The sequence below is a fragment of the Protobothrops mucrosquamatus genome, unplaced genomic scaffold (genome assembly GCF_001527695.2).
Source record: "Protobothrops mucrosquamatus isolate PMUCROS unplaced genomic scaffold, P.Mucros_1.0 scaffold2180, whole genome shotgun sequence".
In the NCBI taxonomy this organism is placed as follows: domain Eukaryota; kingdom Metazoa; phylum Chordata; class Lepidosauria; order Squamata; family Viperidae; genus Protobothrops; species Protobothrops mucrosquamatus.
In genome coordinates this window covers 208,970-224,381 of record NW_015388273.1, presented here as the reverse complement: position 1 = coordinate 224,381, position 15,412 = coordinate 208,970, and the positions used below count along the sequence as shown (strand labels likewise).

Sequence of the window (15,412 nt, the reverse complement as noted above, 5' to 3'; positions counted from 1 at the left end):
AGAAATCCTGTATAAAATTTTATCATGTGCAGAGATGGACAGGCTTACAATGGCTATGAAAGATAAGACAGAACTGGAATATTTCGAAATCTGGGACAAATTCTATCGCTGGTATGAATCAAGGAGAACTGCTCGGATCTTAAGCTAACGATAGGATTGAAGCATACACATAATTGTATATATAATTGTATATATAATTTATTATGTAGAAGAATGAGGTGTATATAGAGGTTAAGGATGATGTATTAAGTTTTTGTATCACGAGAAACAAATTGTTAGGAATATTTACCCTGGAATGCCACGTATGTCCATTTTTGTTTTAATTGTATTATAAATAAAAAAAAATTAAAAAAAAAGAAGTAGAGACCTACAGCAAAACATTTTTGCAAAAGGTCTCCTTCCAAGACGCGTTAAGAGAGGTGGCAGCTGAAGAAGCAGCAGGCGGTGCTGTGAAGGCTTTGCGGCTCACCAGGAACCCTCCAGCCACAGCTACCATCCATCAAGAGGATGCCAGAGAAGAGTCAGAAGCAGATCCTGAAGAGGAGGTGGACAGACTTCACCAGCCAGCTGAGAGGAGGCCGAAGGGATGTCCGGACAAGGCCCCAGCATCTCTTCAGTGCTTCAGGTGCGGTGGACGCCACAAGTGAGCTGATTGCAGGTTCCGCTCCGCCATTTGCCGGGCGTGTGGCAGGCAAGGCCACATTGCCTCCGTCTGTTTGCGTCGCCAGAAGGTCCAACCTCAGGAAGAATTGCTTCAGAAAGGTACAAGGGTCCCCTGCCAACACATGGTGGGTTTCTGCACATCACGCAGGAGTATTCTGAGGACAGGGACACACAAGCCCCTTAAGAAGAAACTTTCCATTAACATGAGGTTGCAAGGGGTTCCCTTATTGATGAAGTTGGACACAGGGTCCGCTCTCTCAATTATTTCAATTAACACCTTCAAAAGGATTTTCAGCAGCAGTGGCCTTCGAGTTAAACTCAGGCCATCGAATCTAATACTCACTGATTTTCAAAATTCTATGGTCTGTGTAAAGGGGGAGGCCACACTCAAGGTACAGCATAAGGATTTTGAAGGTTTCCTGGATGTGGTGGTAGTTGGGGGTGAACGTATGAGTCTTATTGGACTCGATTGGTTCGAGGCTCTGGGAATCCAAGTAACTGGGCTGCACAACTTGCAAACGTTGGGCCTTGCAGAGGTTTGCAAGGAGTTTGCAGATGTGTTTAGTTCACAGCTAAGAACCTACAAAGGGCCTCCCATTGCACTACGGTTAGACCCAACTATCACGCCCATCAGGGTCAAGCCTAGGAGGGTGCCTTTTGCCCTCAAAAGTAAGATAGATGCTGAGCTGAACAAATTGCTCCAGCAGGGCATTTTAGAACCTGTGGATTCTAGTCCATGGGAAACCCCCATAGTAATGCCTCTAAAGGCTAATGGGGAAATCCGTATATGTGCAGACTATAAGTACACACTGAATAAAGCATTGCAACAGCACGCTTATCCAGTGCCTGTTGTAAGCCACATTCTGGCCTCCCTCAAGGGGGGGGTGCATTTTTGCAAAACTTGACCTGGCACAGGCCTATCAACAGCTACCTGTTGATGAGGCAGCTGCAGAAGCCCAGACTATTGTAACTCACAGGGGGGCCTTCAAGGTCAAAAGACTGCAATTTGGGGTAAATGTAGCCCCTGGCATATTCCAAAGTGTCATGGAGAGCACACTTCGAGGTATTCCTGGGGTCTGTCCCTACATCGATGACGTCCTCATTGCTGGGGAGTTATCTCAAAATTTAGCAGAAAGGTTTAAGGGCTGTCTTGCTTCGTTTTCGAAAAGCAGGCCTTAAATTAAAGCAGGATAAATGCAAGATAGGAGTCACTTCCACTGACTTCTTAGGTTTCAGGATTGATGCCCAAGGCATTCACCCTGCTGAAACCAAATTGCAAGCTATTCAGCAGGCCCAAGCCCTAAGTCCAAGAGTGAGCTGCAAGCCTTCTTGGGGCTCTTAAATTTCTACCATGCATTTCTCCCACATAAGGCTGCAGTGGCAGAGCCATTACACAGGCTCTTAGACAAGCAGGCTCCATGGCAGTGGACTAAAGTCCATGACAGGAGCTTCAATGAGGTTAAGGCCTTGCTCACTTCCAATGCTGTTTTAGCACATTTCAATGAGCAACTGCCTGTTTGCATCGCATGCGATGCATCTCCTTATGGGGTGGGAGCAGTACTTAGCCATCTGAAGGCTGATGGGACACAAGTCCCTATGGCCTACTACTCAAAGGCTCTGTCATCTGCAGAGCAGAATTACGCTCAGATTGACAGAGAAGCCTTGGCCATAGTGGCTGGCATAAAGAAATTCCATGATTTCTTATATGGTCACCACTTTACGGTCTATACAGACCATAAGCCTCTGCTGGGTTTGTTTACCACTAACAAACAGACACCACATATCATTTCTCCTTGTATGCTGAGATGGTCCATTTTCCTGTCAGCATATGACTACACTCCAGTTCACAAACCTGGAAAAGAGATGGGTCATGCAGATGGCCTAAGCAGATTACCTCTGACACAGGTAGAGCCAGACCCTGCTCCTGCCATTAATATTCTTTCCATTCAGGAGTTGCCTGAATCTCCCCTCAATGCTAGGGACATGTCTGCAGAAACTGCCACTGATCACACGCTTACACGCGTGCTGACCTGGGTGTTGTCAGGATGGCCTGACAAGTGCCCAGATACTGAGTTCCAAAGCTTCTGGCACAAGAAGCATGAGTTTTCCACTTTCAAGGGTTGCCTGTTATGGGGTAGCAGGGTAGTAATTCCAGCCTCATTGAGGTCTAGAATCTTGCTCTCTCTGCATGAGGAACATCCTGATATAGTCAGGATGAAAGCGCTTGCGTGCAGCCATCTTTGGTGGCCTGGGCTCGATAAAGCCATTGAGGCTCTGGTGCACGGGTGCCAACTGTGCCAACAGTCACGACCTGAAACGTCTCAGGCCCAGTACATAGGTGGGAGGAAACTCAAACCCCATGGTCACGGGTGCATATAGATTATGCTGGGCCCTTTCAGGGGCAATTCTTCCTTCTCATTGTTGACAGCCATTCCAAGTGGCTAGAGGTTGTTCCTGTTTCCTCCACTACTACTGCCAGGACCATCCAGGTGTTGAGAGGAATTTTTGCCTCGCACGGGCTTCCAGATGTCCTGGTTTCAGATAATGGCCCTCAATTTACCTCTTCTGAGTTCCAGGCTTTTCTTCAGGCCAACTTGATCTGGCATGCGACTTCTGCTTCCTTCCACCCATCCTCCAACGGACAGGCGGAGAGAATGGTGCGTACTACCAAAGATGCCCTCAAGAAATTGACTTACGGTAACTGGCATCACAGGTTAGCAGATCTTCTTCTTGTACACCACACCACACCTTGCACAGCCACAGGGAAGAGCCCTGCTGAACTCCGCTGGGGTCGCCGCCTCATCACCAAACTGGACAGATTGCACCCAGACCGGGTGGATTCACAGGTGTCACAACCGCAGGCACCTAGGAGACTTCAGGTGGGCGATCCGGTTTGGGCTAGGAACTATGGGCCTGGACATCTCTGGGTCACAGCTGTGGTCTGCAAGGCCTCTGGGCCGTTGTCATACGAAGTTGCCTTGGATGATGGTCGCGTTTTTCGCAGACACAATCTGCAACACAGTTGGCGTTGGAGATTGGACAGCCATGTTTCCGCTCCTGGCTCTGCTCTGGATGGGGGAGGAGGACCATAATACGCATTCTGGGTCACAGATTCCAAGGGGTTCTGGGTCACAGGTTCTCAGGCCTAACAGGGCCTCACAAGATGCTGAGGCTGTTTGGGGGTCATCCCAAGATTCCGCAAGTGCTCCAAGCAGGAATTCCCAGGATAGGGGATCATCCCGCACATCCATCATTGCTCCAGACAGGGAGTCACACCGGGGGTATCCACATTATTCAAACATGTCAGATAGTGCTCCAGACAGGGAGACAGACCAGGGGTATCCACATAACACACACACACACAGCCATAGAAAGGGAATTCCATCAGGGGCACTCTCATAATTCAGCCATTGCTCCAAAAAGGAAGTCAGTAGCAAGGGGGTTTGCCATGGAGGCAGTTCCTGACTCTTGCACCCCTGGCACATGCTCGGGGGCTACGGAGTACTGGGGCACTTCCGCCACTCAGGCCTCTCCACCTGCTGGCCTTGGGCTCGAGGGACAGTGTTCCCAAGAGGAGTCCATTGTGGACTCGGGACTTCCACCCCTCCAAGGTGCACTGGCTTGGACTCAGAGGGTCCAGCCAGTCAGCAGCTGGGGAAGGTACCTGAGTATTTGGGGCAGTAAAGTCCTGGCCTGCCTAGCCTGGTAGGTGAGCAGGTAGGCCAGGCACCCTCACCAGGGTCACCTGGGTACTTAGCGCATCCAAGTCCTGGCCTGCCTAGCCTGGTAGGCGAGTAGGTAGGCCAGGCACTCTCACCGGCCCTTAGAAGGTCGCAGGGGCCAAGTGCCCCCCTAAACATCTGGGAGATTATGTGAGGTTTCTGTCAACATGAGAGAAACCTGGCTATGAGGTCGCTGAATGAGGAAATTAACTCTTGGCAAGAGTATCATATATGATTATAATTTTGGATATGTTTATTTTAATTAAGAATTAGTTTGAAAGGGGTCTGCCTGCATGCAGACTGAGCATTTCCACCCTCCTTGCATTTGAATAATGCATCTGTGTCATCATACCTACATTGCACAATACACCTGTGCGTAAGCCTGGTGTGTTTCATCTAGGGGGAGGGGTGTTGTGTCATGAGCCTGCAGGAGCTGACTGCAGGCTCAGAGTTGTTGCAAATGGTCCCGGGCAATCCCAAAAGCTTCCCGGGACCAGACAGAGTGGCACCAGCCTTGTGCGCATGCGCAAGGCGCGAAAAGGCAAAATTCCTATTGGTTCACACTGTCCGGGTTTCAGGCACTATAAAAGGCCTGCGTGCCTTTTGCTTTTTGCTTGGTTGTAGGAGAGAGAAAATAAAGAGCTTGTTGATTGTCACCATGTGTCTTCATCAATTGCAAATGAACCGAAAACTCAACACTATGGATTAAATCCATTGCTTGGTACTTGGTTGCGTAGGAAATGCAGGCTGGAATCCAGCTGCAGAATGAAGTTGCTCCTTTAGCCCCAGAAGAAGGGGACCTGCTGGGCGGGCTGTTGGCGCCAGAGGTGAGTAAGATATCCCCCGAAAATAAGACCTGGTGCCTCTTTTGGAGGCAAAAAAAAATAAGTCTTATTTTCAGGGAAACATGGTAGTTTAAACTAGCCCTATCTGTAACAACAAATCAATCTAATCAGTAAAACCAAAAATCCCCCCTCTTTTTTATGTCATCAAGTTTTTGACACCTTACTAAGCACTGGTGGTGCTCAAATATTGTCATGTCCTAAAAGTGGTACAATTTGGGAAAAGGTTGAAAAGCCCTGTCTAGACAATAGATTTCCTAAATATAGGCCATCTTGCCTCTAAAAATGCTAATAACAGTTGCTGGTGAAACATCAGGAAATCTGTTGTCTAGGGCCTCTAGGCCATGATCACTGAAACCTGAAGCCCAATGCTGTGTAACAGGTACAATCTATAAAAGCCTACACCACTATATTATCCTCAAAAGACTTAATGAAATAGAAGGATTTTCAGCTACTTCTCAAATGCCATTAGAGAGAGGCTCTTTCTCACATCCAGAGATAGTTAAACTGTGATGGCTCAGTGGTTAAAGATGCTGAGCTTTAAAAAAGCTTGACAGAGCATTACAAACTGAGGTGAGCTCTCACTGCTTGCCCCAGCTCCTGCCCACCTAGGAGTTCAAAAGCATGAAGTAAATAAATAAGTGCCACTCAGTGGGAAGATAATAGGGTTCTGTGCACCTTGGCGTATAGTTATGCTGGGCACATGACCATAGAAATGTCTTTGGACAATGCTGGCTCCCTCAGCTAAGAAAAGAGATGAGGACTGTCCGCTAGAGTCAGATACAACTGGATAGGGGAAACCTTTACTTTTACCTTTCTCTGGAGAACAAATCATAAAAACTAAGGACTTGAGCCATATTCAACTTTATAGGAAATAATCAGCTTTGATGTGTACCAGAAATCTAGTGGTGACTATGTGGGTATTGTGATGGTCATAAGTGTGAGGACTGGCCCTAAGTTACTTTTTTTCAGTGCCAGTGTAACTTTCAATGATTGTTAAACAAGTGGTTGTAAAGTCGAAGACTACTTATACAGTAAATTCTTTTTTATTTATTTTTCTTCCTTTCAATTAATAACAGAAAAGAAAAAAAGAAATGCACCAAATAATAGCAATGCATGCATTGTCAAAGAAAATAAAAACTGCTATAACAAAAAACAATGCTATACAGAAACAGTCAAATCAAAGTTAGATTTGGCTTTTCAAAATGAAGCTGCCTTACCATTTTGGCAATCAGCAGTTAGGACTAGCAAATCTTGAGTTGGCTTTGGAAGAATATGGATGCTTAAAACAAGGAACTGGACTGACTGTGATTATATTGTAGGGTGTGAAAATGAATATCTGTCTCTGAGAGCTGCTCCATGTCACTACAATACGCATAATTTCCTTTTTGAGTACAATGTCTTTAAGGCTATATCTCATTAAAATATTTACTCATCAGATTTGTTACCAATTTGGCTCCAATTTTACAATTTAGCAGTTGGATCTCATATGGAATTGGGAATGGCATTAACAAAAGCCAAACTCAGTTTGTTTGTTCATTTACTTATTACATATTTTTCACATTGATTGGCAGCCGTTTTCCATGACATCAGTCAGATTAATAACAGCATGCAACAAAAGGAAAGTTATCTACAGCATTACTTTGCCAATCCCATGAGATTTCAGGATTGTCACCTAAATACAGTCTGTGAGTTTCCTAGTTTGATTTAACATTATAGACAGGGTTCATGCTATAGCAATCCCTGCAGTGCATCTTATAGTGAATGCAGAATTCAGTCACTATGCTCATCAATAACTGGACATGAGGCCTTTGTCATGTAAATGCAGCGCTTCACTATTAAGCTATTGATGTGCCATGGTGGTTTTGGCAAGCCATTTCCCACAAGATAGGACTAAACAAAACATGGCAGAATGGTTCAGTGTGCTGGCTTGATATTAAAATCCTTGAAAGCAAGGAAATTGTCTCTATAAATACTGAACAGTCTTTCCTATTTCATTCATTGCTTGTGTTTAGATCACTGCATGCAGAGATATAGATAGATAGATAGATAGATAGATAGATAGATAGATAGATAGATAGATAGATAGATAGATAGATAGATAGATAGATAGATAGATAGATAGATAGATAGACAGACAGACGGACGGACGGACGGACGGACGGACGGACGGACGGACGGACGGACGGACGGACGGACGGATAGACAGACGGACGGACGGACGGACGGACGGACGGACAGACAGACAGACAGACAGACAGACAGACAAGGGATGGGGAGAAGCACTTATCTTGGCATTAGAGAGAAAAGCAGTTTGTCATTTACTTTCTTCTGGGATGTGTTTCTTCCCAATCTACTGTACAGCCCTAAATTTCCCAGACATTAACTAAGCTGGATCCTTTTAACTTTCTGCATCTGCTAAGATCAGCTAAGGTCTGCCATCTGCTGAAAGTCATATGTAAAAACAAAATTATTCTGTTCTGTTCTATTCTATTATCATATTCTATTCTTTCCACTCCATTCTAGATCAATGTTTCTTAAACTTGGCAACCTTTAAGATGTGTGAACTGCAACTCTCAGAATACCATTCTGTGAGTTGAGGTTCATACAGCTTAAAAGTTGCAAAGTTTGAGAAACTCTGCTATAAATAACAACATATAATTCATTGAAAATAATTTCAGAGAATATTTTCCAGTATTAAATTACATTGTAGAATTGCTACAAAAATTTCAAAGAAACCAGACTTGGATGTTTCAAAATATGTCCATTTTTAATCATCTGGCACTTGGTTCTTCATTAATTTTTTTTATTTTCATCCCACAGGACAAAACTTTATTCCATGCTGTGAGTGGCAGCTGCATTGATTGCAATCCAGCAGAGAAGAAGATTTTCATGAATAGATGTGATCCTTTATCTGAAACTCAACAGTGGATTTTTGAGCATATTAATATGACTGTTATAGAAAAAATTATCATCAAAGAAACCAGCTCTTAGCAAGGAACAGAAAACAAACTGCTCTGTATAGATTGAAAACAACATTTTGGCCAGCATCTGGATTAGACGAATCAGAAATTAAGTTTTCCTAGAGCAAGGAAATCTGTCCTGAAGATTAAGCAAATACCAGGGCAGAAACCAGCCACATATCACTGCAGATGGACAATATCTCAAGAACTTGGCTAAGAACATTACCAGCTGCTGCTGAGGTTTAAACTCTGCTGACAATTCCCTTGCTGGTCAAGGGAGAACGTTATTTAAAATAATGAAATGATTCAAATGCTTAGTGTTAATAATGTTAAGCAAAACTTTTAGAGTTTCTCAGGTCAAACCCTGCTATAGTGAGTAGGTACAATTAGTTGTTGTCATTTATGGATAACTAATGGAGTGCATGACTGCTAGGGGGGATGTTTGAATAGGCATTGAACTAGCAACATGTATGAAATGTTGCCAAAATTGTGAAGAAGATATGTTCTAATGCCATTTCATTCCCTCAGCAAATGTTTGAGTCGAGAGGTTATCTAAATAAAGGGTCACAGCAGAGAATATTGACAGCCTCCTTGTTATGTTCTTTTCAGTGTTGAATAGGAAATGGATTTTTTTAAAGTAATTTTAGAGTTGCATTTTTGAATGAAGCATGAAAATGATTCTTAAAGTTTTGAGATTCCATTTTTTTGCAGTTCAACAAATAATAAATTCCATCAAAGGAATTAAATAAAATTTCCATCATTTTAAACAGTATTACCGAACAATTACCTGAAGTCATTCTTATCTAAGCCATCATTTATAAGATAAATAAAAAAGGATTCAGAGGACTCATTTTTCATCATCATTAGCAGCAGAATCTTATAATCAGCAGCATGTTGCAAATTTTTCAGAAAGAATTTCTTTTTGGAAATCTTAATTCTGTGTCTGTCATCTACAGTATTAAGCAAATTCTTATAACTATTTCTAAATTTATAGAAAATGCATCATGAGTCTGTCAAGGAAAGCTATATATCACCTAAAGCTAAGAGATGCTGCTTCACCAATATTAACCGAGTTAATAGAGTTGTAGAAATAACTATTATCCAAAGTGTTACTTGCAGTCCTTTGTAAGAATTGAGATTCCTAGAGCCATATGTGTTAGATGGGTGATTATATAAATTTGATAAATTAAATAAAATAAATAAGTCCATTGAAGTACACTATTGCAGGAATCATATGGTGTATCTCTTGCTTAAATCCATCAATATAGAACAAACACATCAGATAGAAGATTTGACCAATTTCACGATGTTACCATGAGCAGGAACAGTTGTGTTTGCAATCCTAGTTGATATTGAATTTATAAAACATTGATTTTGCTGGATGAGTAGCCTAGTTGTTGCCTGCAACTGTGAGTGAGCATTGAAATCTGCCATCTAAAATGTTAGTAAACACTTACCATGTGGCTTTATTCTTAAGCATGATTATAAAGGCATTGCCTTTGAATGTGTGCTTAACTATGGGGACAAAAATGTTAAGGCAGAACTGTGGTCATAGCAGAATAAAAATACTGTCAAGGTTCCAACTGATGAACCCAACCAAACAAGCACCTTTGAGACATTCCAATCTCTTTATGTAAAACTTTACACGTATGAAAACAAAACCAGCTCTGACAAAACCCAACCCAAGCCCTACATAGTGAAAGCATAGAATTCTCTCTCCTCCCTCTGGATCAAGTCACGATGGCCAATTAAACACAGCAATATTATTATGAGAATGTATCTCTGGGTCTGCCCAGACACCTGGTAAATGTCCTTGGTTCCCATGGTCTGCTTCCTTAATCTTTGAAGTCTGCATTGGGAAGCTGAGAATGAATAACTGTTGCAGTAGAAAAAAAAATCCATGCTTTAAAACTTGACAGGCGGACCCTCCTAAAAATTGCAAGGACCCTGGAAAACAGCAAACACATATTAATATATATTAATTACATTTTATTAAATTATAGAGTAAAATACAAAATTCAAAGCAAATAGTAGGACACAAAGTGGAGGGAAAAGGGAAAGAAAAGTGAGGGAAAGAAGGGAAAAAGAAAAAGAAAAAAAGACATTTACTTCCAGCATCCTCTGTTGCAGTAGAATAAAGCATTAACACTGAACCTCAACTTTTACTTTTTCATAATAGTATAAAGTAGCCATTTCTATAACAACAAATCAATCTAATCAGTAAAACCCAAAATCAAAGTTTCATTTTAGCAAACACATATTAGAGCATTTCTCTTTTCTCAATTTCCCACTTAAGAAGCCCCTGGCTTTTGAGGATACTTTGAATGGAAGTATGAATGTTCTAATTTTATGAGATTTGATCCAACTCGCCTCCTCTATTGGATAACCTCTCCACTGTACTAGATACTGTAGTTTCCCTTTATAGATTCTAGAGTCTAAGATTCGCTTAACCTTGTAATGTCTTTCCCCTGCCCCACCACCACCACCATTATTGGACCAGGTGCTTCTTTTCCAATTGGTCTCAGTTTAGATCCCTGAGCTGGCCTCAGCAGGGTGCAGTGAAATACTGGGTGCACTTTACCCAGTATTCTGGGCAATTTCAATTCTATAGTCACTGGGTTAATAACTTTCATGATCAGGAAAGGCCCTATGTACTTAGACCTAGTTTTTTACAGAGAATCCTCAACTTTAGGTACTTGGTGGAAAGATACATTTTATCTCCTACATGGAACATTCCCTGGGGAGCTCACCTCTTATCTGCTTGTTTCTTTTGATTCTCTGTTGCTTTGGCTAATGCTTTCTTCACATTTCCCCATGTGATTTTTAGGGAGTCTTCCCAATCAATCAATGTCACTGATGAGGGAGTCTCTCTTGGGCATTCTGATATCAGCATGAACTCCACTCCTGTGGCTATCTTAAAGGGGGTAAGCCCTTGCTACTATGCACCACATTGTTGTATGCCACTTCAGTGATTGGCAGGAGTTCTGCCCAATTAGATTGTTGATAGTTGACATAACAGCACAGATATTGTTCACTATTGCATTGGCTCGTTCTGCAGCCCCCTTTGTACTCGGATGAAAAGCTGAACTAGGACCTTGGGAGGACCCTATCAGCTTTACAAATTCATGCCAAAATTTGGCAGTAAATTGGACCCATCAGTCTGAGATTATGCATTTAAGCACTCTGTGCAGCTGGTAAATATTTTGCAGGAACATCCTAGCCAGTCTCTGGGCTGATGGGAGGCTGTAGCATACTATGAACTGGGCTTGCTTTGAAAACACATCCTCCACTGTCCATATCACTGTATTTCCTCCACTCTCTGGAAGCTCGATTATAAAGTCAATGGCTATCTCTTCCCAAGGCTGAGTCAGGTCAGCCACTTGCTGCAGTAATCCCGGACTCTTCCTGGTCTGTGCTTCATGGCCGTACACACAGCACAGCTTTTCACATAACTTTCTATGTCCTTCTTCATCCCGGGCCATCAGAATTGCCATTTAGTCAAATGCAAAGTTTTTAAGACTCCAAAGTGGCCAGTTTGCTTAGCATCGTGGCTTCTCTGTAGAACTTGTAGTTGTGGGCTGTCAGGGACATACAGTTTGCTCCCCTTACAGGCCAGTTCTTCCCTCAATGTTAGCTCTCCTTAGTGGGTTCTGAACCATGCATTAGTTTGCAGTTCTTGCTTCATCTGTTGCATGAAAATGTTACCAGGTGGTCACTTGCACCGCCAACTGCCACATGGGGATAATAGAATTCACTATTTCTTCTCAGATACTTTTGTATTGGGACAGGTGGGACAGTGCATCAGCTAGGAAATTCCACCCCCCCCGGATGTATTTTAAAACAAACCTATTTTAAGTCAAACCTATTGAAGAATTGAGCCCACCGAACTTGCTTAGGGGAGAGTTTTCAGGAAGTCCTCAATGCCTTTAGATTTTTGTGATCAGTCCAGACTTCGAAGGGGATTTTACTTCCCTCTAGGAATTGTTTCCATGTCAGTAGTGCCCATCGTATGGCAAAGGCTTCTTTTTCCCATACTGTGGATCATCTCTCAGTTTTGTTTAGCTTTCAGGAAGTGTAAATGCATGGCTGCAGATGCCCCTCTCTGTTCTTTTGAAGCAGCATCCCACCACCACCATGACATCACTGGCATATTCTTGAATCATGAACAGCTCCTCAGGGTTAGGGGGCTTTAGGACAGGCTTCACCGCAAACAGTCTTTTAAGCTTTTCAAATGCTGTTTGACATTCCATTGTCCAATTCAATGGCTGGCTGGGTTGGGGTTTCCCTCCCCCCTGGGCCCATTTTCAAAAGCTCCATGATTGGCAAGCAATTTTTGCCAAGTATGGGATAAACTACTGGTAGAAATTTGCAAACCCTAGAAAACTTTGCAACTGTTTGCTGGTCTAGGGAGCTTGCCATTCCAAAATGGACTTCACTTTTCACAGGTCCATCTCTACTCCCTCGCAAAATACCCTATAGCGCCGTAGATAATCCAAGCTGGTCTTATGAAATTTGCATTTTGACAACTTGGTGTATAGCTTAGTCCAAACGTTTTTTCAACACCTGCTGCACTAACTTCATGTGCTTTTCCATCATCTCAGAATAGATAAGGATGTCATCTAAATACGCTAGGATCCCTTTGTATAGGTGTTCATGCAGCACTTCATTAATCAGCTGCATAAACATAGCAGAGGCATCACTTTAAACTGGTAGCAACCTAGCGGACAGTTAAAGGTTGTCTTCCACTCATCGGCTTTCTTGATCCTCGCCTAGTAATATGCCTCCCTCAAGTCCAACTTAGTAAACACCTTTCCCTTTGCTAGATGGCCCAGCATGTCTTTCATGAGGGGGAGGGGATGCATGTTTTCCACACATATGCCATTTATCCCACAGAAATCAATGCACAATCTCAGTGAGCCATCTTTCTTCTCTTTAAACAGCATTGGAGCAGCTACTCTGGATTTAGCGACCTGGATGAACCCCTTAGCTAGGTTCTTGTCAATATAGTCTCTTAGCTCATCCATCTCTTTTGGAGTCATCAAGTACATTTTTGGCTTGGGGAGTTTCACTCTAGGCAAGATCTCAATTGTGCAGTCCATGGGAAAATGGAAGGGGGGGCAAGGCATTGCATTCCTTTTTACTGAACACCTCCACTAAGTCTTAGTATTCTTTGGGAATGACTGGACTCTCTTACATTCATTCTGATGCCTCCTTACGTTCTCAGGCATCTTTTGTTACCTCCCCTTGACATTTAGCTTTGTGGTGCTATTCTCCCAAGGGGGTGGGACTAATCTTTGCCATCACTACACCTCTCTTGTACCTCCCCCAATGCACAGTACAGTGCCACTTTGCTAGCCAGGCTAGCCCCAATATTGTGGCCTCAGCCATCTTTGGTGCCACCACAAATTGAATGGTTTCTTCATGGTCATCTAATTTCAGGATTACCAACTCAGTTAGGTAGGAGGCAACCAATCCCCCTACATGCCATTGACTTGATCAAACTTCAAAGGCTGGCAGAGCTTCCACACCCGCTACCCCAGGTTGCATACTGGCTGCAAGCTGACCAAGCATCTGGTGCAGCCAGAGTCTACCAGAGGCTTCACCATGCTCTTGAGCTAGGCACTACAATTTCCACCTGGGCTGATAAGTTTCACTTACCATCCTCTCCCTTGCTTTCACTTTCATAAAGGTTCAGCTGTAGTTCATCTCAGGCAGAGTTGTCTACCCTTCACTATTCAGGGTTCAGACCTCAATGACCTGGCGCACCACTCAAATTTCTCCTTCCCCTTTTGGGTGGATGCTTCATATTTTGGGAAGTTGGGATTCTTGGAGTCTCCCTAGGAGCCGGCACTGGGCAATCCGCTGCTTGGTGGCACTCCTGGCTGCATTGGAAACAGGGGCCAGGTGGGTGCCTCAGAGGCTCAGTGGGGTCAGGGGCCAGTGTGGCAGGGGGCTTCTCAGAAGTTGTGGATCAAGAGCTGCTCCAGCCATTGCCTCAACCTCCCCATCAATTTCTGGAATTCTCAAATATATTCCGTCACTGGTCTGTTTTTTGTCTGATGGCACAAATTTGTTTCCAAAGTGGATCCTGAGTTCTCCCAGGAGACCGTCGGGGTCTCCTAACTTGGGGGCTCCCACATCATGAAGCACTGTCACCCCCTCTGTCACTTCTCCCTCCAGGTTGGCCACAATGGCTTCCACACAAGCCACGTCATCGATGTACATCAGTCCATAGCAATCCAGGTGTGCCCACACCTGGTTCAGGAAAAAGGCCAGCTTTTCCGGGCTGCTATCAAATGTGACTTTGATTGGCAGGGGACCTGGGGATCCAGGGTCATCCCAGTATGGCAACAACTACCCCCCTAGGTGGAAAAGGCCAAGGCTGGATACCAGCAACTGTTGCTGGGTGGTTGCTGGCAGAGGTCCGGTGGCTCCTTGCACCAGAACCAAGCCAAACTGAGGGATGGTGGTTCTCCATGGGCTGGCTGCTCCTACCACTGCCATGGTCTCATCCTCTGTCAAGGCCAAGGCAATATCCCTGAAATGGCCACTGCAGGTTAGCTGGATCCTACTCTGGGAAGCAGCTTTAGTCTCCATGCTGGCTCTCCCCCTCACAGTTCCAGGCTGATGAACCTCTCCCTCAGCTGTTCAACTAATGGTCTGCCATCAGATACCTCCATTGCACCAACTCTTCTCACTCAGTGGCTTGCTTCTCTTTTCACCTCAGGACCTGGGCAGGCTCCATCCCAGGGGTAATTAATGGAAACTTGGCTTTGGCCACCTTTGTCATCATGACCTTTCATATCTTCTCTTCCCCTGGCATTGGCTCCACATCACTGAGACCCCGTCTCATATAACCAGTGGCTCCTCTGGGTGGGTCATCATCATGTGAGCTCCAAAGTCCATTTGGCCCGTGGCTTGGCATTCTTCGCCAGATCCATTCTAACCATCTTCCCCCGAGTCTTTGCATCTCTTCTGGAAGCTACCGGGACCCCTTGAAGAAATTCTTCTTAAAGGAAATCTGGTTTAATGTCAAAGTTCTGACTGACAAACCCAAGCAAATACCTTTGAGACATTCCTATCTCTTTATGTAAAACTTTATTGAATACATCATTTCAGCATAGTGAAAGCACAGAATTCTCTCTCCTTCCTCTGGATCAGGTCACAATGGCCAATTAAATGCAGCAATATTGTTATGAGTATGTATCTCTGGGTCTGGCCA

At 43.9% G+C, this 15,412-nt stretch overlaps 1 protein-coding gene across 1 annotated transcript in view; it reads left to right on the top strand.

The window, feature by feature from the left end:
* Positions 1-8,221, top strand: part of GALNTL6 (polypeptide N-acetylgalactosaminyltransferase like 6) — a 527,250-nt gene extending 519,029 nt beyond the window's left edge. Inside the window, exon 12 of the mRNA XM_015824280.1 lies at positions 8,051-8,221. Coding sequence (XP_015679766.1) covers positions 8,051-8,221 — 171 coding nt within the window. The remainder of the gene's footprint in view (positions 1-8,050) is intronic.
* Positions 8,222-15,412: the final 7,191 nt, after the last annotated feature.